At 41.0% G+C, this 22,860-nt stretch overlaps 13 protein-coding genes across 13 annotated transcripts; 6 read left to right on the forward strand and 7 right to left on the reverse strand.

Annotated features, from left to right (window-relative positions):
* Positions 1-538: 538 nt before the first annotated feature.
* MTR2 (Mtr2p) lies at positions 539-1,087 on the reverse strand (the record flags this gene model as incomplete). The annotated part of the gene is made up of 1 exon (XM_018131158.1): positions 539-1,087. The coding sequence occupies one exon, from the start codon at positions 1,085-1,087 to the stop codon at positions 539-541; it is 549 nt and encodes a 182-aa protein (XP_017986954.1).
* Positions 1,088-2,025: 938 nt separating this feature from the next.
* ASH1 (DNA-binding transcription repressor ASH1) lies at positions 2,026-3,489 on the forward strand (the record flags this gene model as incomplete). Its single annotated transcript, XM_018131157.1, has 1 exon — positions 2,026-3,489. One exon carries the CDS (start codon positions 2,026-2,028, stop codon positions 3,487-3,489), a length of 1,464 nt encoding a protein of 487 aa, XP_017986955.1.
* Positions 3,490-4,711: 1,222 nt separating this feature from the next.
* Positions 4,712-5,776, reverse strand: AIR1 (TRAMP complex RNA-binding subunit; the record flags this gene model as incomplete). Its single annotated transcript, XM_018131156.1, has 1 exon — positions 4,712-5,776. One exon carries the CDS (start codon positions 5,774-5,776, stop codon positions 4,712-4,714), a length of 1,065 nt encoding a protein of 354 aa, XP_017986956.1.
* A 546-nt stretch (positions 5,777-6,322) lies between these two features.
* THS1 (threonine--tRNA ligase THS1) lies at positions 6,323-8,500 on the forward strand (the record flags this gene model as incomplete). Its single annotated transcript, XM_018131155.1, has 1 exon — positions 6,323-8,500. One exon carries the CDS (start codon positions 6,323-6,325, stop codon positions 8,498-8,500), a length of 2,178 nt encoding a protein of 725 aa, XP_017986957.1.
* Positions 8,501-8,556: 56 nt separating this feature from the next.
* RCI37 (Rci37p) lies at positions 8,557-9,546 on the reverse strand (the record flags this gene model as incomplete). Its single annotated transcript, XM_018131154.1, has 1 exon — positions 8,557-9,546. The coding sequence occupies one exon, from the start codon at positions 9,544-9,546 to the stop codon at positions 8,557-8,559; it is 990 nt and encodes a 329-aa protein (XP_017986958.1).
* Positions 9,547-9,778: 232 nt separating this feature from the next.
* Positions 9,779-10,651, forward strand: SEC28 (coatomer subunit epsilon; the record flags this gene model as incomplete). The annotated part of the gene is made up of 1 exon (XM_018131153.1): positions 9,779-10,651. The coding sequence occupies one exon, from the start codon at positions 9,779-9,781 to the stop codon at positions 10,649-10,651; it is 873 nt and encodes a 290-aa protein (XP_017986959.1).
* Positions 10,652-10,814: 163 nt separating this feature from the next.
* On the forward strand, positions 10,815-11,675 carry GET2 (GET complex subunit GET2; the record flags this gene model as incomplete). Its single annotated transcript, XM_018131152.1, has 1 exon — positions 10,815-11,675. One exon carries the CDS (start codon positions 10,815-10,817, stop codon positions 11,673-11,675), a length of 861 nt encoding a protein of 286 aa, XP_017986960.1.
* A 75-nt stretch (positions 11,676-11,750) lies between these two features.
* On the reverse strand, positions 11,751-13,085 carry URA1 (dihydroorotate dehydrogenase; the record flags this gene model as incomplete). The annotated part of the gene is made up of 1 exon (XM_018131151.1): positions 11,751-13,085. One exon carries the CDS (start codon positions 13,083-13,085, stop codon positions 11,751-11,753), a length of 1,335 nt encoding a protein of 444 aa, XP_017986961.1.
* A 690-nt stretch (positions 13,086-13,775) lies between these two features.
* UTP7 (Utp7p) lies at positions 13,776-15,428 on the forward strand (the record flags this gene model as incomplete). Its single annotated transcript, XM_018131150.1, has 1 exon — positions 13,776-15,428. The coding sequence occupies one exon, from the start codon at positions 13,776-13,778 to the stop codon at positions 15,426-15,428; it is 1,653 nt and encodes a 550-aa protein (XP_017986962.1).
* A 118-nt stretch (positions 15,429-15,546) lies between these two features.
* RPN2 (proteasome regulatory particle base subunit RPN2) lies at positions 15,547-18,330 on the reverse strand (the record flags this gene model as incomplete). The annotated part of the gene is made up of 1 exon (XM_018131149.1): positions 15,547-18,330. One exon carries the CDS (start codon positions 18,328-18,330, stop codon positions 15,547-15,549), a length of 2,784 nt encoding a protein of 927 aa, XP_017986963.1.
* A 245-nt stretch (positions 18,331-18,575) lies between these two features.
* On the reverse strand, positions 18,576-19,985 carry SER33 (phosphoglycerate dehydrogenase SER33; the record flags this gene model as incomplete). The annotated part of the gene is made up of 1 exon (XM_018131148.1): positions 18,576-19,985. One exon carries the CDS (start codon positions 19,983-19,985, stop codon positions 18,576-18,578), a length of 1,410 nt encoding a protein of 469 aa, XP_017986964.1.
* Positions 19,986-20,708: 723 nt separating this feature from the next.
* CNB1 (calcineurin regulatory subunit B) lies at positions 20,709-21,306 on the forward strand (the record flags this gene model as incomplete). Its single annotated transcript, XM_018131147.1, has 2 exons — positions 20,709-20,760; positions 20,831-21,306. The coding sequence occupies 2 exons, from the start codon at positions 20,709-20,711 to the stop codon at positions 21,304-21,306; spliced, it is 528 nt and encodes a 175-aa protein (XP_017986965.1).
* A 437-nt stretch (positions 21,307-21,743) lies between these two features.
* CDC73 (Cdc73p) lies at positions 21,744-22,820 on the reverse strand (the record flags this gene model as incomplete). The annotated part of the gene is made up of 1 exon (XM_018131146.1): positions 21,744-22,820. One exon carries the CDS (start codon positions 22,818-22,820, stop codon positions 21,744-21,746), a length of 1,077 nt encoding a protein of 358 aa, XP_017986966.1.
* Positions 22,821-22,860: the final 40 nt, after the last annotated feature.

A 22,860-nucleotide genomic window follows, 5' to 3' on the forward strand; every position in this document is an offset into this window, starting at 1 on the left:
TTATCTTTTAAAGAGAACATTACTAACCTCATTGCTGAATTAGTTATAACTTATATATACAATTACTATTTGAACATCTATAACTCTCCAACGTTGGCGTCTGATTCTGCATTCTACAGGAATTACAAATTTTCTACAACACGCACAATCACTCCAACAACCTCTTGTACAGCGACAAGCTCCAACAGATTAGCGCTGACGGACATTGCAAAAGTTTATAGGCACCTTTCGATTCTATTCCTCAGATAGTCGCAAGTGGGTGAAATTTTGATGTAAAAACCGACGAAGGCGCTCTAAAAACAACGCAGCGTGTTCAGATCATCACGGACGAGTGCAATGATAGTGTTCCACTGAGTGACTTATGACCAAATCACCTTAACCACCATTGGTGACCTTTCTATGCATGGATTCTAGAGTAAACGGTGGGGTTGTTTGCCTGGTGGTGATCTTATGAAAGAGAAGTTTTCATACCGCTTTAATGGGTGTTATAAATAATTCCCGCAACTGAGGTCATTCTTGACTAGATACCGCGATATACCTATATGGTTATTAGTGAATCCTCAGGCTTGTAGACAAAGTTATAGTTTAATCCCGCTATAACACCGGCTGGAGGGTTGTCTGTAAAAATGTTTGCGTGTAAAACAATTTGTATCGATACACCGTAGTAACTACCCCATATACGCTGATTACGGGATGGTAGTGATCCCTTTGAATGCATATTGTTACGTGAAGAGGGCGTGGAGGAGGACACGAGGATCGCGGAGTCAGCGCCGGAACGATCCCTGCCGCTTTCCTCGAAGCGCACTTTACAATTGACATTGCAGATCACTGTATTAGTACCGGGGATAGTGTGAAAATCGATCGAAGTGATAGAGTGTTGTGTGGCCACAACTTGCTGTAGCCAAGTCTGTATGAAAGCGGCCGGTTGTGCAAAGGGCTGCGAATTTACTATAATTTTGCAGCTGTGCTGGTCAAACAACGTGGGGAACAGCTGTAATTTATCGACATTGCACTCATCTAGGTGTGCTAGCAGCTTTTTAATGAAGTTCTCAATGACCTGGGACTCATTCGTGGGCGTGGTAATCATCTTTCGGCGGTTGCTTCGTCGTTTGTAGGTGAACTACGCAGGTCGTTTGGTTAACAGTTGATCAAGCCCTATGAGAACAAAAAGGATCACGTCGTATCGAGTGATATACACCACGTGACCATTGATTTTAAAACAATGGGCGGCAGACCTAATGCGGGCCATTTCGTTGAGGAAAGACCCAACCAACCATACGAATATCCAACAAACTTCCATGCAGAGCTTTAAAATTCCGTAAAGGAGACAGCCCTAGCCTCTGCGTTAATCAGTGCAGCAGGCTCCATAAAGGACGTACGCAATGAATAACTCCTTCTATTGTCGTTCTTTGTTCCTGGAGACACCAGCGGAGACCCCTCAAAGATCTCGATCTGAGCGAAGCAGATCGCTCAAAAGTATAACAACCCAGCATGATCAGGCTGCTCTACAACTCATTATGTAACTGTTCCCAGCTCTCAATTGCATGACACGTGACCGATGATATACACGCGCGTCACGTGACGCTAACACGAAAGTAAACAAGCATATCCACAGCGGACTATGACGAATCGCTTTATATGATCACGAAAAAAAGCTTCCAAGCCCATGGCTATGTGATTGTACCAGCCTGCTTGCTAGCGCAGGTTTCATGTGCTATTCCCACTAATTTTTTTTTAGACTCTTCCTTCCCGGGCGTCTTTTTCTCTTTACATATACGGAATTTGACCAGCCATCTCACATAAAAACAAGCAAAAGAATAAGTCGAACACCAAATAGTGGATTGACCTTGTCAATACTGCTTGTTTATGTTTACATCCCAGTGAAACAGCAAGGTAAATAAAAAACAATCCAGCGCCTCAGCGGCAGCTAGTATATATAAGTTGTGATTCTTAAGACCTATAATACCACTTCAAACCTAGATCGACACTAGAAATCGCTCCCAAGATTATTGCTAACGTTGTTTAATGCCTCCAGCTCCACCATCATCATCGTCATCGGTTACCAGCTCATACTCTGCAGGTTCAGAAAGAAGTAGAAAACGGTCATTTGAAGAATTGATTCTTCCCCCTCTTCAATTGAGCGCAGGCGCTCCCCCTTCGAAGCAAGAATCTCCATACTTTTTTGACTATAGTGCTAAGATAAAAAGAGCAAGGACGACTTCTCCATCGCCAAGAGGTTTGCACGAAATAACTCCAACAACATCACCAGCCGCCCAGCATGCTAATATTGTTTCATTATCTTCTGAGTTTTCGTCTATATTTTCGTCGCCATTATTCAATGCCAATACACCCAGCATCAGCTTACCTCCATTGAAGCACTTGCGGTTGCTTCCGCATCCAAGTAAGCAAACATTTTCATCACGATTCCCAGATACCTGTGAGCGGACACAACAATGGCGTGACAGATTAGAGTATTGGTGCAAGGAAGCGGAGCGGGCACGCTACAAAGACATAGCGACACAAGTTTCCGAGCCTGTTGTGAAAGATTTGCAGATGTTGGCAAGTGCTGCATATGTTTCATCAATAGTCTCAGCCAAAGACCACTTTTATGAATTGTCCAACACATCTGTGAAAGAAAACATAGCCATAACACCACCACTTAGTCCCAAAACTTCTCCACGAGATCCAGAGGGGAATGTGCCATTGATTAAATTTAGCACAGCTATCAGTGAGAAGCTCGTCCAAACAATTAGGGAAAAACGTATATCTCGCGCACCACATAAAAAAACCAACAGTTGCCAGGCCAGAGAGCTGAAGAAACTATTAGAATCTAGATCTATGTTCCGAAGCACTTCCCACTCTCCCAAGAGAGTGGAGAAACCAAGAAAAGGGCATCAAATTGTCGCCAAGTCCCCAGTTACACAGCAATTCGTGAACGATGGCGTAAAAACTGATACCATCTGCCCTGTTCAGAAAAAAACGCCGACAACGGCTGCACCACCTCACGACTCCCTCAAAGTACCTTATGTCACTCCTACAGACCCATGGCCCACTTCACTTCCTGTAGAAAACTCTCCCTCCATTAGAAAGTCTAAAGACCTTAGTACCTCGATCTGCAATATAATCCCAGTGGATACTGGGAACACCACGGTCACCCCGGCCCGCCCCGCTTCCCCTCCCATGAGCAGTAAATCCTCGGCAAGGCGTCCTTCTGTGAGAAAATGCCTCTCATGCCAATGCACCGACTCTCCATGCTGGCGGCCCTCCTGGTCAGATAGAAAACAGGATCAACTATGTAATTCCTGTGGCCTTCGATACAAAAAAACTCAAACGAGATGTGTCAATCCAACATGTCTAAAGATCCCTAGCAAGGGAGAATTGGCTCTAATGAAAGCCAATCCAAAAGTTACCCAAGTAAAAGATGATGGTACTCTTATGGAGTGTCTTCGTTGCTTATATTGTAATAACGTTACAGAAACCAAAGAATAATAAAACAAAAATTATCATCCCGGGCAAAATTTTATGACGTTAATATCACTCAATTCACAATTTCACTTCCAGATCTCCCGGAATATTAATATTTGTTACGCATCTATTCATTTACAGAAACATTAAGATATTTTTTAGTGCATCTTCTACAATTCAAAACTATTTAATTTAATTACAGAACTATTTATAACTAGTTCAAGTCTTGTTATGGCATAACATAAAAGGGACATCACACATATTGGTGGGAGTTGTGATCAAATAGATGTATCCTAATTACCTATGCTATTTTTAAGTTATAATTGTTGAATTTTTCATAAAGGAAGTTAACACAACATGCGGTAGGGTCCACTGTATGCAATACGGGTATTATTACGTAATTAAGTATGGGGAGTCTTACGTAAACTAAAATATTTGGGATTAATAGTACTTCAACTGTCGTTATAGATTTTCCATCCAATCATGCCGGCATGAATACACGTACTACTAGTAGGTTTGGCCGAAGGCACAACTAACAGCATTGAGTTCGCCTGTTTGATGCACCTAACGAAGGCAACTTGACTCTGCCAGTCTTAACTGTGCAGTCATTCGCTTGTTATCTTAAAAAACTAGAGAGCATTATAGATTATGATTAATTACTGCATTGTTACATGTCCGTTACAGATTGATTATCGTCAAGTACGTTTATTAATTAAATTATTATAGAGCACATAGGTGACGGGTGCTTCGATAGTGCAACGTATACAGAAGAGTTGATAAGTTCTTGCTTCCAAGCCTGATTCATATGATAGCAATGTTGGATTAATAGGCACTCTAAAGATCAGTTAACTTTTATAGTAGTATGATACATTGTATATGAATTACCTGACACAAGAGGAGGGGAATAGCCTATCAATAATGGAAAATAGCGCAATTTTAGTCATCTATTTGATGGATAATTTAGTAAATTCACTTTCAGTATTAACTGGTAACTCAGTGCGATAAACTTGCTAAGCCTAGTTATTATTAGATATCCTCCGGTACGTGATGGAGGTCTGGTTATCTACTATGATACACTGTGTGACATATCACGTGAGTCACACGTGACTCGAACCTTACAGAGGACCTTGAGCTGGATCCGCCCTAGGACAGCTCTGGCTTGGATATCATAGCGATGTAATAATAAATTACACATGTAGGTATAAAAAGTATTGGTTACAATAGTTGCAGACTAGGTCTGTTATGACTATCTCTTACGTGCGAGTGTACCGCTTCTGTAAGGCTGGTATGAATTGTAGTTTCTACGCGCTACATCATTTTGATACGGGGCGGGCGGCAGATAACGTGATCCTATAACACTTGATCCATTACCGTTATTTCCACCCCGGGGGAATGTTAGTGAATTTTTCCACCGGCTGTTGGGCGGTTGCAGGGTCCTACCCTTTGATACTGGAACTGGTAGCCCGTTTCTGTTGGAATTAGACTTGTTTGTTCCATAATAATTATTATCATTATTTCTCTTGCGTTTTCTATTCCTGCTCTTGGACTCGTTTGCATACTGTGACTCGTCTACCTCATAGTCATCGTAGTTAATATGGTATGTGTCTTCTTCTGCTCCAGCTTCCGTTTCTTCGTAGTACTCGTATTCGCGCTTCTGCTTAGAGAGACGGTTAAAGTATTCTCTTCTTAGGTCGCTGGCCAAATTATCGCCAGAAAATGCACTGCCGTCATCATTTGGGACTCTGGAAGACCTGGGCAAAGGGCAATCATCGCCAAAATGGCCCTTACCTGCACAGTTATAGCAGTATAACCGATGGCTCGGTAGCACGCGCTTGACTGTTGTGCTTGCCAAGCAGTAACTTCGCCAGATGCTTGGGCACCTGTCCCGAGAGTGTTTCTTGCTATTACACAAGGTACAGAAAATTCTTTTCCATTTCTGCGAACAATGCTGCCTATAATGCCCACTTTCATTACAATGTGAGCATCTCATCGTCTTTGGGCAGTGCTGTGAATAGTGGTCATCCATTAGTCCACAGTACGAACATATTACATGAGGGCAGTTTTTCTTGATATGACCTCGCTGGGAGCAGTTCTTACATTTAGGTTCTGCTTCTTTAATACCATCTTCCTCTTTTTCAGCCCCGAAGTAACGTCCTTGTCCTCTTAAATTCCTCAACATCTCCGGGTCGTCATCGACCTCTTCAATCGATGGAGCAACTATCTTCTCATCTAGACTATAAGAAGTCCCGCTAGGCTTAACAAAAGGCAGCCCATCATGCGTCTCTACCTCAGACAATGTAATCATCGCCATACCAACTTCTGATTCCTGAACTAAGGTTCTTCTTATACTTTCTATTGTAGCCGTATAAGTTATAAGTTTAAGCTCTGACACATAGAAATAAAAATTTTAAACAACAGTATAAACAGAGGTACAGAATTAACCTTCGTAAATGCTACTAATGAAATGCGAATTAGCATCAAATGGAATCACTTGGTCGACTAACATCCTACGTGAAACTCCATCGAACATCCTCCTTGATTCTGCCGTGTAAACCACTTTATCTAAGCTTATCCGCGACTTACTAATACAGAAAAGTCTAGTTACATAAGTAAGGGCGAAGTAGACGTGTATATATTACAATCATGAAGAATTACAACGAGGTATGACCGATAGCGTCTAACTCAAGACCTACGCAATGGGCTTTTGGGCCTTAGCGTTGATCTCATCGCCTTGTACTGGCAAATTTTTCAGTTTTGTATGTAAAAATTTATACGGCTTTTTAACGAATGAAGTTTTAAACATTCAATAGGACTAATAAGAAGCTGGATCGAGCTTATAGTGCACCTACAAAGGCTAATGAGTGCTGTAGAATTGGACAACAAGGTCAAAGATTTGTCTCTTGTAGAGAAAGACAAAAAGAAAGATAAGAAGCAATCCAAGCAAGGTTCTTTGTATTTGGAGCCAGAGGCTAGTTTTATAAAAGAAAGAGACCAGTTATTCGAGGAATTACAGAAGAAGTATAATGAGGAAATTGCTGCTAAGCCTAGGGTTCAGATTACTGTTGTTTTGAAGGATGGTTCAGAGAAGGAGGCTACAGCTTGGGAAACTACTCCAATGGCGATTGCGACGCAGATTTCTAAGTCGTTTGCTGACAGGCAGTGTATTTCAAAGGTTAATGGGGAATTATGGGATTTGGAAAGACCCCTAGAAGGTGAGGAGGGTGATAAATTGAAGGTTGAGTTTTTTGACTTTGCTTCTGATGAGGGCCGTAGGGTATTCTGGCACTCTTCTGCTCACGTGTTGGGTGAAGCTTGTGAGTGTCATTTGGGTGCTCATATTTGTTTGGGGCCACCTACCGATGACGGCTTCTTCTATGAGTTCTCTTGCGGTGACTCCAAGGACCCAGAGAGCCAAGCAAGAACTGTTTCTCAAGCAGACTTCCCAAACTTGGAAGGTGTTGCTAAAAACGTGATTAAAGAGAAGCAAAAGTTCGAAAGATTGGTTATGTCTAAGGAAGATCTTTTGAAAATGTTCCATTACTCCAAATATAAGACTTATTTGGTTCAAACGAAGATTCCAGATGGTGGATCCACTACTGTTTATAAATGTGGTAAATTGATTGACTTGTGTGTCGGTCCACATATCCCTCATACTGGCCGTATCAAGGCGTTTAAGCTATTGAAAAACTCTTCCTGTTACTTCTTGGGTGATTCTAACAATGATTCTTTGCAAAGAGTATATGGTATTTCTTTCCCTGATAAGAAGTTGATGGATGCTCATTTGAAGTTCTTGGCTGAGGCTTCGATGAGAGACCATAGAAAGATCGGTAGAGAACAAGAGTTGTTCATGTTCAATGAAATGTCTCCAGGTTCTTGTTTCTGGTTACCTCATGGTACCCGTATCTACAACACCTTAGTGGACTTTTTAAGAGCGGAGTACCGTACTAGAGGGTACGAGGAAGTTATCACTCCAAACATGTACAACTCCAAGTTATGGGAAACTTCCGGACATTGGGCTAATTATAAGGAGAACATGTTCACCTTTGAAGTTGAAAAGGAGTCTTTCGGTTTAAAGCCAATGAACTGCCCCGGTCACTGCTTGATGTTCAAGTCTCGCGAACGTTCTTATAGAGAATTGCCATGGAGAGTTGCCGACTTCGGTGTTATTCACAGAAATGAATTTTCTGGTGCTTTGTCTGGTTTAACTAGAGTTAGAAGATTCCAACAAGATGACGCCCATATCTTCTGTACCCACGATCAAATTGAAACCGAAATTGAGAACATCTTTGACTTCTTGAAGTATGCATACGGTGTTTTCGGTTTTGAGTTTAAGATGGAATTGTCTACCAGACCAGAAAACTATGTCGGTGATTTAGAAACCTGGAACAGTGCTGAAGCCAAACTAGAATCCGCGTTAGTTAAGTGGGGCGGTGACTGGGAATTGAACCCTGGTGATGGTGCCTTCTACGGACCAAAGATTGACATTATGATTTCTGACGCTTTGAAGAGATGGCACCAATGTGCTACAATTCAATTGGATTTCCAATTGCCTAATAGATTCAACTTGGAATTCAAGGCTAAAGAAAACCAAGAAGGCGAATGTTACGAAAGACCTGTCATGATCCACCGTGCTATTTTAGGTTCGGTGGAAAGAATGACTGCCATCTTGACTGAGCATTATGCTGGTAAATGGCCATTCTGGTTATCTCCTCGTCAAGTGCTAGTTGTACCAGTTGGTGTTAAGTACCAGGACTATGCCCAATCCGTCAGAGATCAATTAGCTGAAGCTGGCTGCTATGCTGACGTTGACTTGAGTGGCAACACTCTACAGAAGAAGGTTAGAACTGGTCAGTTATACAAGTATAACTTCATCTTTGTTGTTGGTGAGCAAGAGATGAATGAGCAATCTGTTAACATCCGTAACAGAGATGTTACTGATTTGCAAGGCAAGAATGAAACCGTTAAGCTTGAAACTGTCATAAGTCAATTGTTGAAGTTAAAGGAAGAGAGGAGAAGCGACAACATATTGAACTAGGCCATCAGCTATGTACACGTATAAAATAAATATATTGATGTTACAAAAGTAATGTATTAATTATCCTTTCCATAACGGTCCTGCTCCCCTGCCAGCATGTCCATTATGTCGTCATCCGTATACATCGTATCATCGTTACTGGTGTAATTTTGGCCATCACGGAAGTCACCATAATTACCGAAGACTCCTAAGTGATTTTGATGATCACCATTACGCTGTTCAGGACGAGTACTTCGCTGACGCAAACTTTCCCATGTATTACTAGTGGCAGGATTGGATGCAGTATTCTGCTGACGCACCCGATTCCATGCTGATTCTGTTGTTTTTTTTGGCTCTTCAGGCCAACCAGAAGTCCATCCATCAAGACTATCTATTTCGCTTGGTCGGTGTTCCAAAGGTTTGGGTTCTTGTGGTATCTGTTTTTTAGGTGATGTATAAAGGCCCATCGGATCCCGCTGATCAAGCACCGGGTTTACCCTGGGTACTTTTCCCGCCTGTAACTCCCGCAATTTCGTTTCTGGGTTTGGTAGCCGCCTGCCGGGGTCATGGTAGGTATTCATGAAGTAACTGGCCCATTTATTGGAGGAACCATCTTTTATAAGTTTCATGATATTGTACTGTCTCCTTTTAGATGCCAATGCGCTTTGTTCTTCAGCATCGCCATAGTCAAATTCAGGCTTCATATCATCCAAAATCTTACGATACATATATGAACTGCCAAAATTACTTCCAATAAACATGGCAACGCTCCCTAGAATGAAATTTCTGGCCAACTTTACACCTTTAATGCTATTTGTCCGATAATACCGCTGTATAAATGGAGGCACAAACACTAATGAAAATGCCAGCCAACCACCCCAGAATTGCGATTTCGAGATCCTAACATAAGATTGAGATAGAGATAAACGATCCTCAGGCTGTAGTACCTCATCATATTTGTAAAACTCTACTGCAGATTTGTAAGCCTTCTGGAACCAGGGTTGTTCTAAAAGCTTAACTTGAGCCGAATTATTAGAATTATTACTGTTATTTGGATTATCTGCCATTTTTGTATTGCTTAAAAACAAAATAGATCACCTTAGAGTTGCTTGATGATTATAAACTGCCTTATTGATCTATCTTAGTGCTCCTGTATTCGTTATCCTTAAACCGTAACTTATGATTGTTTAAAATGTTCCTATGAAGTCGATCTTCAGCGGAGCGACCATCTCAACGGTATCAACAGTAGCGGAATAAAGACATATAGAAAGCTTTCCTTGACTTATACTGTGTTTCATCATGGACTACTTCTCTCTTAAGCAGCAATTCTACACTGGGAACTACAAGCAGGTGTTAAGTGACATTGAAAAGCATAAAACCGATTCTAATGATACTGTTGTATACTATAAGAATAGAAGTCAATTGGCGCTAAACAAGTACGAAAAGGGTGAAAAGAGCCAGGGACTAGATGCATTATTTGATAGTTATGCGGATTTCTTGTCCAACAAGAAAAAGTTGGTAGCTTTCGAGAAGGTTGCAGCCAAAATTCCAGGCTTATACGTGGCAAATCTTTTGGCCTGTGCAAAAGCAGTTTCTGGCGACTTATCTGGAGCTTGGGAAACTTGTACCAGCCATCTCGATGAGGACAGCGGCTCGGGAGCAGCAGAATTGCTACTGACAGCCATCCAGGTTGGTCTAGTTAGTGGCCAGCACCGCCAAGCGGCTGGTCTGCTAGAGAACTTCATGGCGGCACGTGACATAGCCCCTGAGGACGAAATCATTATTAACATGGCCGAGTCCTATGTGCACTTCCACACAAGTCAGCACGCTTCTGGCTCTAATTTCTACCTGTACGAAGAACTTTGCCAGACATTTCCAAGTTGGAAAACTCAACTTGGGCTTTTGAATCTCCAGCTGCAGCAAGGAAATTTGCCTGAGGCCAAGGCTGTCATTGATCTGCTAGAGGACGAGTTCTATCAAAAAATGGCGGGCGCCGATACATATAAAGCAGATTTACTTGCCAATAAGGTAACATATGCTGTTATGAATGGCGAGGACGCATCAATTTTTAGAAGCGAGCTTGGACAGATCTGCCCCGCACACCCTCTCATCAAGGCTCACGAAGAATGCAACACCAAGTTTGATGCGATTGTAGCTAGATATACTGCCTGAAGGTTATAGCTCAGCATGTACTGTATGTAGACTTTACCTCTTCTCTATAAACTAAGTTCCGGGTAATTTTTTATTTAAGTTGAAACAGAGGGATCCCTTTTAGATTTCGCCGACGAAAGACGAATCATCATAATAACCACGTTACTTGCATCAAAACCTGCTCATGTCTGAATTAAGTGAGTCTGAAAAGCGTCAGCTGCTACGTGAAAGAAGAAAGCAGAAGTTTTCTAATGGCGCTGGTTCAACTAGATTGAGTAAGATTACAGGTCAACAATCGGGTAGCTTTCTGCCAACTGAATCACCTTTGGATAGACCAAAGAGTTCAGGTTCTTCAGCGGGGGACTTGAATATTCAAGATAAGGATGATTTTTTTGCAGAGATTAGCAAGAGTGCAGGTTCTGGCATTAGCGATAAAGGAAAGGAAGGTAATCCTGAGGTGGCACTATTAGAGCAGTTAATGAACATGAGAGGAGGACCTGAAAAGCCGGGAGCTGGTGGAAACGGTATAGATGATATATTTTCTTCGCTATTTCGTCAAGGTGCTCAACCAGGACCGGAAGCTGCTGGTGTGCCATCGGCTGACATGGTGAGTGTTTCGATGCATACACACCGGGCTAAGCAACTGAAAGCGTATACGATTCTTATTAGATGGGCCGTTTTGTTTCCGCTTGTATACTTTGCAATGACGCCACCAAGTAATATAATTGGTGAATATATCCATTCGCTTCTCCAGAGATTTAGTTTCTTTATGATGTTCAGTACTTTTGAGATTGTTACTATTAGCATGTACTACCAGGCACTGTTGAGATTAGAGAAAATTAACAAAGTCAATACTATGAACAACACTAGCAAGCTCGTAACTTGGGCCAACTTGATTCCTGAAGGAATTCTTCCTGTTTCAAATATCCCCGGCAAATTGACGATTATCATGTATTACTGGGATGTTTTCTCGATGTGTTTGACGGATCTGTCTTTCTGCATCGTCGCTGTTGGTGTAATTAGCTATTATCATAGTTTCGTCTAAATGTTTTATAGATAGTGAGTACAGTAATTATCAGTATAAATAAGATTGAACGATATCTACACAAATGTTCGTTTTTTATTTGTTGTCCTCGCCAATGATTTGCATCCAGGTCTTGCCTTCAGCTTTTAGTTGCTCAGTGACCTCGTCTTTAATCCTGGCAATAAGCCCGGGCCCTTTGAAAGCAAAAGCAGTGTATAATTGCACAAATGTAGCACCTGCTTTGGCAAAGTCAATTGCGTCCTTCCCTGATGAAATACCACCGCAGCCGACCAAGACTAAGTCAGAGTCTTTAGTGTACTTTGCTACAGTTTTTAGAGCCTTCAAAGAATATGGTTTCAAAGGCTTACCGGATAGACCGCCACCCTGCGACTTTAGTTCCTCATCAGCAGTGTAGAGATCTTTTGGTCTAGCAATTGTAGTGTTTGATATAATAATACCGTCAACCTTGGACTTCTTAGCAGCCTCTGCTATAGATTGCAGTTCTGGCTCTGTCAAATCAGGAGCAATTTTAACCATAACAGGTGGCTTATGTTCTTTAGCACCGAGAGCATTTCCTTTAGAAACTAAAGAGTCTCTTTTAGCTACAATTTGGGATAATAACTCAACCAATTTACCCTCTTGCTGTAAGTTTCTTAGACCAGGTGTATTTGGTGATGAAACGTTAATAACAAGAACATCTGCAAGTGGTTGAAACTTCTCAACACCCTTTAAGTAATCTTCAACCTCATGACCAGTTTTATTCTTTCCCAAGTTAATTCCCAACAGCTTGTTCTTATACAAAGACAGAGTGTCAATATCACCATTCTCGAAGTACGAGTTCAGAAATGATGAGACACGGCGGGTAACATTTTTGAAGACAGTTTCATGTCCAGAAGAGTTGAATCCATATCTGTTAATGACGGCTTCATCCTTTGGTAATCTGTAAAATCTTGGCTTTGGATTTCCTGGCTGGGGCAAAGGCGTAACTGTTCCTACTTCCACATAGCCGAAACCAACGCCTGCAATACCATCAATGGCCTCTGCATCTTTGTCTAAACCGGCAGCACAACCAATTGGGTTTGTTAACTTCTTTCCAAATACCTCCACATTTAAAACTTCGTCGTCTTTATCGAACAGTAATCTTGGAGTTATGCCCCATTTCATCAACCAAATTCCTAGCCTATGGCCATCTTCCGCATCCGGAGTAACAAACCTTATGAGAGGACATAGTACATGCTCATGAATAGCAGACCTTGAATTCATAACGTAGAAACCGCATGCCGTACCTAAAATAGCAGTTGTAGTAAGTATCATGATTCTCGAAGCACCGCCTAGAAATGAAGCCTTCAACGGGATCTTTGAACTTGATGCTGAGTACTTACGTGCACTCAACATGCAAGAGATATTTCTAGCAAATAGGCGTGAAGGCATTGTACTTTCGAGCTTGATTCCTGGTTATAGTGTAGATTTCAGTAGAGAGTAATAAAGTTGACAACGGATTTTTAAAAGCAGCGGAGTCTCCACATGATATTATACGACTTACAGGACGGCTCCAATTTGGTACGCATTTCCAAGAATGGCATCTAACACCCCAATATGCCACTATACTGTTTTTAAAATATTCGATGATGCAATATATTTATGGTTTTCGCTTCATTTTGGCTTTGCGCATGCAGGAGGAATGTTGCTACTGCGGAAGCTCACATTCCTCCCCATACCGTCAATTGCCTACTACGGAGTATCTCACCGCTTAGTAAACGAGGATATGTGTCCTATTCTTTATTGCAATCAACATCGGCTATTCAGTGAGATGCCAACGGTTGATTTAAACATTAGTGGTTCCGGTTCCAAAATTAACAAGATTGAATTCAAGGCATCCTAAAATCACTGAAGACAACCATAGCAGGGCCTAAATACCGGTTTGAGAGTCTAACTGAGCACCTTTATCAGTCGTTATGCTTTGATCCAATTACAGCTCATCTTCTGTCACGTGATCTAGATTATTGGTTTTATTTCTTTTTTAGATGAAAAATTCGACATGAGATGAGCTCGATGATAATACAGTTATAGAATAGACGTATTCATGAATCCGGACAGAATAAAGCATAATAAGTTTCAAAGATGGCTAAGAAGTCCAAAGGTGCTAATCTATCGCATGTTATAGATCAAAAGAGTATTAGTAAGTTTCAAAGACAGTCTCCAAGCTCTTCTAATAAAAAAATAAAGGATAAAAAGCTTAGAGCAGGATTGAAGCGTATCGATGAGCAATATAAAGATGCTGTTGCTAATGCTGCAGCTACTGATTATTTGCTACCCGAAACGCAGGGTTACTTAGAAGCTGAAGATGAAATGGAAAAGACTTTTAAATTTAGTCAAGATGAAATTAAGGCCCATGTAGATATCAGCACTGCCAATAAAGCACTTGATCTAAAACTAAAGGATTTTGGACCATATCATATTAATTACTCTAGAACTGGTACCCATTTACTGGTTGCAGGACGTAAGGGCCATGTTGCCTCTATGGATTGGAGGAAAGGAGAATTACGTGCAGAACTTCACTTAAACGAGACAGTTCAAGCCGCTACTTACCTGCAGAATGAGCAATACTTTGCAGTTGCGCAGAAAAAATACACTTTTATATATGATCATGAGGGTACAGAACTACACCGTCTGAAGCAGCATATCGAGGTCAAGCACTTAGAATTCCTACCCTACCACTATTTGCTGGCCACAGCAGGCCAAACGGGGTTCTTGAAGTATCAGGACGTCTCAACAGGACAATTAGTTACAGAAATAAAGACAAAGCTAGGACCAACTATTTCAATGGCTCAAAATCCTTGGAATGCTGTCTTGCACCTAGGTCACGCCAACGGTACGGTTACTTTGTGGGCTCCAAATATGCCTACTCCACTAGTTAGGCTTCTATGTGCCAGAAGCCAGGTTAAGAGTATTGCAGTTGACAGACAGGGAACGTATATGGCTACTACTGGAGCCGATCGTTCTCTAAAGATCTGGGACATAAGGATGTTTAAAGAAGTTCATACTGTCGAAAATCTGCCAACTCCCGGTACCAACGTATCGATATCAGACACAGGCTTGCTTGTGTTGACAAGAGGCCCTCACGTAACACTTTGGAAAGATGTTTTCAAGCATGGTTCTGAAGCAAGGCCGTGCTTTACCTCTAGTGGTTTGAAAAACAGGAACACGCCTTATATGTCTCATATGTTCGCTGGTAATAGCATAAACAATATTGCGTTTGTACCATTTGAAGATTTGATGGGTGTTGGTCACCAAAATGGTGTCACCAATCTAATCATTCCTGGTGCTGGTGAAGCAAACTACGATGCATTAGAAGTTAACCCTTACGAGACCTCCAAACAAAGACAAGAACAAGAAGTTAGATCTCTATTGAACAAACTACCTGCGGACTCAATCTCTTTGGATCCTAATGTTGTTGGAACAGTGGATAGTCGTTCATCTCAAGTAAGGCTAACTGCTAAAACTTTAGCAGAAATCACAGCATCTCAGCATAACATTGCAAAAGATAACAAGGATATCCCAGATGTTAAACCTGATGTTAAGAGCAAAAACTCTGGACTGCGTACATACCTCCGTAAGCAGACCCAGAATGTTATTGATGAGAGAAAACTGAGAGTTCAAAAGCAATTAGAGAAAGAGAAGTCGCAACGTACGCGGAAGCATATGGTCGAGAGGGGAGAACTTGACGAGAATCATAAAGATGTAGTTGATGAATCCTTAAGTAGATTTAGTTGAGAGTCTGCAGTACTTAATTTACATAGTAATGATAAAACAGGTAATCACCAGCTGCGTCAAACTTAAAACATACTATTTAACAATTTACAAATAGATCTTGCAAAACTCTTAGTTATATCTAGAAATTGTCTTCTACTTTGAATGGAGTAGGCACTGGCGCATCTACATCTTTAACCTGTTTTTCAATCTTAATTAACTCAGCAGGTTCGTCTGGAGTTTTATCAGACAAAACGATCACACCATTACTACCTTTGAACTTACGAACAGGGGTGAAACGCTCCTCTTTCGCGAAAGATATGTATTTTAATTGTTGTGGTAGGACTCTGGAAGCATTTTCAACTTTATAGGAAGTAGTGGTGTATTTTATTTTAATTTCTTCGTCGCTAGGTTGAGGATCCTTTTTATCTTTATTTTCTTCCTTCTCTTGTTTTAATGGTTCCTTCACCTTCTCGTGTTCGGGCACCTTGTCCTTCTTAGATTTCTTTGCCCGAGCTTTAGCCTTTGCAGTCGTAGACAAAACAGCAGTGGTCATCATAGCAATTGTCTTCCCTAGGTCACCCTCAAACATTGGAGGGTAATCAAAGACACCCTCTTTTGTATGACAGTTAAATGAAAACTTTGGAATGCATAAGTCCTGGCTACGAACACCAATTATGGTAGTAGCAGTAAATGACAACGATAAGAAGTGCGATAATGGGAACCAGTACCAAAATTGAACGAACATTGCTAGACCAACGACAGATTTAGTGTTCAAAGTTCCCATCTCAGGATTTTCCAATTGGATAGTAACGTTACACCCACCGGCATTCATTATACCTTGAGCAACGCAGGCACCAAACTTAGCTAGTCCTTCTTGGTGTTTATTAGTAGTAACAGATCTGAATAGCTCATTTACTTCCTTCACTTTAGGATTTGTCTTTTCAGTTTGCTGGATCAAGATCATGGATAATGAAATCATTGCTGCTTGACGAACGAAGTCAACAGGATCTTTGGTCAATGGTTCCAAGACATCGTAGGCACTTTGCAAGCCTCTACCCGCACAGGCTATACCAAGGGCAAACGCAGTACCACAACGCACATGTGGATTATGAGATTCTGACAATAGTTCAACTATTCTAGGGACAGTAGTATAATCGCGAATTAACACGAACCCAAGACCTGTGACAGCAGCCCTTCTGACGTCATCGTTAGAATCCGAGACTGCTACATGCAACAATTTTTTTACAGCTCTATTGCTGCTAGAACCAGCGTATGCCAAAGCAATGGTAAAGACACCACCATAACGTAAAAAGTCATTTTCATGACTTAGCATCTTTTCGATAAGATCGTCTGCCAACTCTTCACGTCCGTAATTGATTAACGCCAAGGCAATTGCCAGTCCTCGAGTAATCTCACCGTGGCTGGTCTCTTGTGAATAGGTATACAAGTTTTCAATAACAGTCTTATCACCAGATCCCAGCATGGTCAAACCGATACCTAAAGCAGCAGCCGCACCGGAATTAGCTGAATCTGCATATAGAACTTCCTTTAAGGCCTCATAAATTTCAAAATCGTTCGAGCCCATACCAGCTAAACCAATTCCCAACGACGCACCATGTAATAGAACATCAATATCGTCATCACTGGTATTGGAACTGTTGTCAACAATTTGCTGTTTTAGGTAGCCAATGATTTCCTTACCGTAACCTGCATATATCAACCCTAGACCATATAAAGATCCACCCTTAATATAGCGTGATGATGCACGGCGCCCTGGTAGATATGGCTCCATAATTTTCTTACCGTCCGATAGGTTACCTTGGTGAATGATTCCCAAAGAGGCAGTTGCGGTAAACTTGGCCCAATTCTGTGCCTTTCCTAACCACTGCAAGTTGGATCTAATAAATGTGTCATCAGTGGTACCAGCATGCATGAAAGCATTAGAGACACTGACTGCAGTATGAAATAGAGAAAACTTACCATCCATCATGGCTTTGGACCTCACCAATAGTGCTAAGTCAATTTTCTTGTTCCTGTAAAGGAAAACATTAGTGTATTCGCAGGTCGGTATACCTGATAAAATCTTCAATAAATTAGGATCCTTGTTATCTGGCGTTAGTGAAGCTACTAACTCGTTTAGCAACCCTTGAGATGCTGAAGTGACTAAATCAAAGGCAATTTGATAACCGATTTCACTGTTTTCTTCTGCAATCAATTTCTTGAAAAGTTGAGTAGCCAATTCTGAATCATTTAAGTTCACAATAACTTTAGAAATAGCAAAGTAATCTGGAGACTTTAGTTTCATCAAAACGTTGAAAAGTTCGTGTAGGACCTTCACTCTGAATTGAGAATTATTAACAGTGCTAGTCGCCGCAACAAGGACATATGTAATGAGTTTCAAAGCATTCGCCTCAGAGGTCTGTTGCGCCAATATATCCGACACTATATCCAACCTATAACTTTCCAATGCAATTCCAAGTGCAAGCTTAAATTCCCCAGCAGCAATACATTTATTCAACATTCGCTCAAAAACGCTAACTAGTTGGCGATCTATTTCAGTATTTTGTTTACCATAGTTCTTACTTGATAGTTCAATGTATAATTCAATACTTTGAGAAACAATTGTCTCAACGTACTTCGATTTTTCATTAACATCAAAATACCCTTCTGCGGCAAGGGCGTATTTAACAGCAGATTGGTATTCACCCAAGTTATAATATATCTTTGAAACAACCAAAGCTGCCAAATTACGATCCTGAAACTTATTATCTTCATATAAAGCCTCAATATCCGTAATATCATTCGAAACTTCTGACCATAATTGATCAACAACGTCGTTTATAGACTGTAAAGCATATGACTTTACAGCATTATCCTTCTCTCTAAGAAGCGCCAACAGTGGAGCGGCTGTAGTTGCAGACATTACAGTTCAAAATGGTACTCTTTAGATCACCACAAGTCAGACTTCACTTTCAATTCAATGTATGTTAGTCAAGTAAGGAAATTTGCCACCGAGCTTTGAATAAAAATCAACCATAATAAAGTTCGTGTACAGTGATTTACCTTAATGCTTAGTTGACCATAAAGGTAGTGTTATTTCAAAGTTCGTATGATACAAAGGCTTACTCTATATCTCAAATATTAGTTACACAGTGAATCTATCTTATATTAATATAGTAATCTGATGGAAATCTTATACTGCGTTTCGTTCAAACGGTCGTAAATGTCCTTGATTCCACCCATGTTGACATCTGAAATGTCGGCAATCAGGTAAGCAATGTTCCCTCTAGAATCCGAGAATTGCTTCTCAATATTGTGATCGGATAAGATGTTGTTAACAGTCTTTAGCACACCGGGCACATTGTGATGGATATATAGAACACGAACAGTGTTTTCTTGATCTAGATCCAGAGATCTTAGGGAAACTTCTGGGAAGTTCACGGCACCAACAGAGTTACCTTCGTTGATATATTTGCTCAAGGATGCTGCAACCTCAACACCAATGGCACTTTGTGCCTCTTCGGTGGAGCCACCGATATGAGGTGTAAGGATCACATTTGGAAGCGAAACAAGTTCTGAGATCCAAGGGTTCAATTCATCGTTAAAGACACCAGAGCCGTTTTTGGCTGGTTCGTTTGGATATACGTCTAGCGCTGCACCAGCGATCTTACCAAACTTTATGGCCTGTATTAGAGAAGGAATGTCAACAACGGTACCTCTGGAAGCGTTGATCAAATAGGCACCGTCCTTCATAGCTGCTAGTTGTGGAGCGGAAATCATATTTTCAGTCTCCTCAGTAGCTGGGACATGTAGAGTCACGAAGTCGGATCTATTTAGCAACTCATCCAAAGTAGAGACCTGCTTAGCTGTACCTAACGCCATGATGGTAACAATGTCGTAGTACAAGACATGCATACCAAAAGCCTCGGCAAGAACAGACAATTGAGACCCAATATGACCGTATCCAACTATACCCAACGTCTTGCCTCTAACTTCCCAACAACGGTGTGAAACTTTGTTCCAGGTGCCAGTGTGTAGTTCAATGGATCTGTCTCCAAGCTGTCTAGCAAGCGAAATAACCTCCGCAATAACCAGCTCGGCAACCGATCTAGAGTTAGAGAAAGGAGAGTTAAACACGGAAATACCTCTCGTGGCAGCGTAGTCCAAGTCAACTTGGTTTGTACCAATACAGAAACATCCAATACAAACCAGATTCTTAGCGTGCTTTAGAATTTCAGCTGTCAGTTTGGTCTTCGACCTAATACCAATGGCATGAACATCCCTGATTTTAGCAATCAACTCTTCCTCAGGAAGCGATGACTTGTAGAACTCAACCTGGTAACCCTGCTCATTAAAAATATCAATGGCAGTCTGGTTCACGTTCTCGAGCAGTAGAATCTTCATATCGCCAGTAGAAAAGGGCTTCAAAGTCTTGGCCTGCTTAGCAGCAGAGAGGCGCTGCGACATAGCATTCATAAACGAAGAAGTAGGAGAAGTAGAAACTACTCCTGGGGAAGAAGAAACGTTCATTTGCTTAAAGCTACTTTGCATGTTGTCTATCACTCTGGGAGATGTCATTATATGGTAATTTTTAAAGGAAAGCCTTTAATTATATATACACTACCATTCCACTAAGAGTAACAACTTATCAGTATTCAAGAAAAATGTACAGATATTAACACATATATATATAAACCCGCCATATTATTTCAACATCCGATTGTAATTATTTATGACCCATACCGCAGTCTAGCTCATGTGCAATTTGTGTGGCAATTTGCAGGAAATGATATAATATTAGAAAATTTTTACTTGTACTACGTAAGAATCAATAAAATTACTAATGGCTCAAGTTGTAGCTCGACATACTAACCGCCCCAAAATACCCTACTAACTTCCCAGACTTCAACTCCCACCTTAAGTATGTCTTTTCTAGCCGCCTACGCCTATAAATCATGTATATGTTCCTGGTGATTAGCAATATAGCCGCCTTTAGATATCTTGGTAGTAAACGTGGAGGTTAATGTCCACCGGCGGGCGTCGTTAGAAATGACTCTGATTTGACTCGGATAAAGCTCCATTAAGTAATCGGCTATGCTGGCCATATTTAGGTCACGCTAATAAGCCATCATACTAAGACGTTTTTACGTCAAGCTTGCTTGCGTTCGACCGGGCGACGATCCCACAAACCGCCATCAAGATACAAATACAGCTATCCCTATCTGTAGCATACCAACTAATATAACCTTTAGTATCACCAAGAAATTGATTTGCTATATATAACAAGACGATAACTACAGGATGGGTGCAGCTCCCTCAAAAGTATTAGAAGAATTACTGGATGAAACTAACTGTATGTGTGCTAGATTTATGGTATTTTGTGACTTAGTAATGTAATATACTAACTAATTTTCCCCGTAAAGTCGACAGGTATGAAATAAATAGACTACGGAAGCGATTCCTGAAACTAGACCGAGATAGTTCGGGTTCTATTGACAGAAGTGAGTTTATGTCGATACCCGGGGTGGCATCTAATCCCTTGGCCGGCAGGATTATGGAAGTTTTCGATACCGACAACAGCGGTGATATTGATTTTCAAGAGTTTATTAATAGTCTATCTATCTTTAGTGGTAGAGGGGACAGGGAGGAAAAGTTGAGATTTGCATTTAAGATTTATGACATCGATGATGATGGATATATTTCTAATGGGGAGTTATTTATCGTACTAAAAATCATGATCGGTAATAACTTAGAGGACGAACAATTACAACATATAGTAGACAGAGCTGTCATGGAAAACGATTTGGATGGTGACGGAAGGCTCAATTTTGAAGAATTTATGAATGCGATAGAGACTACTGAAGTCGCGAACTCTTTGACCATTGAGTACCAAGTTTAGGTTTTATTTGTATGTATATCCGCGAAGTCGCCACTACCACTAAGGCTTGTTATAATTGATATTTGTTGTTACGGGTAATTAGTTGTATTTGTCTTCCATTACAATTATTGCTCGCGGTATTTCTAAAGCGACACAAAATAATCTTGTTTTTCTAATGTATATGTAGCCAGCAGCAGTTTGGCGAACCAGCCGCATGAATACATGCGGCATCGCTGGCTGCATGAGTGAAAGTTGTCGATGACTAGAAGGCTTGAGTCATGAGCAGATATGACTTGCAGTATTACTCATTTACTACTTAACTTCTAAGATTTATGGATTACGCTTCAAAATTATCTAAATGTAGGAGTCGGCTTGTCGATACAGTTCCTCAGTCATTAATAGAACGTTATTGTTGTTTTTCATCAAATTTGTATTTACGGAATACTGAGATTCCGGGTTCAGCGATAGCCGCGACTCAGCAGCTCTTTCTCCATAGTGTCCCAAAAGAAGCGAAGCACCTCTACGTCTTTGTATCTCTTGCTTTTATCCAGTTCAATTTTCTGTACATTCCACTGGTTGACATTCTTAGGAATAACATCTCCGGCAAAATGAAAATAATAGCCTCTGCACCTCTGGAAGAGGTCTGCAGGGTTGGACCACTGATAGTTATTAAACTGCCATTCGTGGCCGGTTGTAAAGATACCCACCACTCGGTTCCAGTACTCCGGTTTTGTGAATAAACGAGTATTGTTAACAATCAAAAATTTAATTGGCCGGGAAATGCGGTCAAACTTCTTGACAACTGTAGTTAAGTCATTCTGAACAGTTGGGAGTTCCTTAGGGTGCAAGTATTGAGATTCCTCGAGGAATTGCTTGATATTGGCGATCGTAAATATCGAAGAGGCTGCCGATGGGATCAAGATAATCGGATCATTAACGGCTGCATGCTTTGGACCAGTAGGCGCCTTTGACACCCCTGCGTTTGCCTCTGGACGCCGCGAATTCTTTAGCTGGTGTACCATTTTTAGTTCTGCCTCTTTTATGAGGTAAGCAAAGTTCCGTGGTTTGGTACCTCTCAAAGATGAGTTATGGTCCATAAGCACTCTTTCGTGAGACAGGATCTCCTGCAAACCGCTATCTTCTGCATACTTCGAAGGCATACGTTCTTCAGCTACCTCCGCAGCCTTTGAGTCACTATCAATCGCAATATACTGGGAAACTTGAGCTTGTCCAGATAACCATTGAACTAGATCATTTCTCTGTAAAAATGATACGTTCGTCAGCTGTTTAGCTTGACAATCAGCTAAATATTCACTCGCACTGGAATCCTTATGTAGCCAGCAATGTACAACAACCCTAAGAGGTATTTCTTTATCTTCTAGTTTAAAATCAGTGTCTGAGTCGAGTGGAAAGGTTTCCGCACCTAATATCAAAGTTTTAGCTGTCGAAATATCATCCATATCCTGACCATTTTCGTCCACTAGCTTCAACGTGGGGTTATCCTTCAAATGATTTCTCAATTTTGTGAGCTTCATTGACTCATATAGGGGCAGAAGAGCGTTTTATTACAGTAAA

The sequence above is a fragment of the Eremothecium sinecaudum genome, chromosome III, assembly GCF_001548555.1.
Source record: "Eremothecium sinecaudum strain ATCC 58844 chromosome III, complete sequence".
Taxonomy (NCBI): Eukaryota; Fungi; Ascomycota; class Saccharomycetes; order Saccharomycetales; family Saccharomycetaceae; genus Eremothecium; species Eremothecium sinecaudum.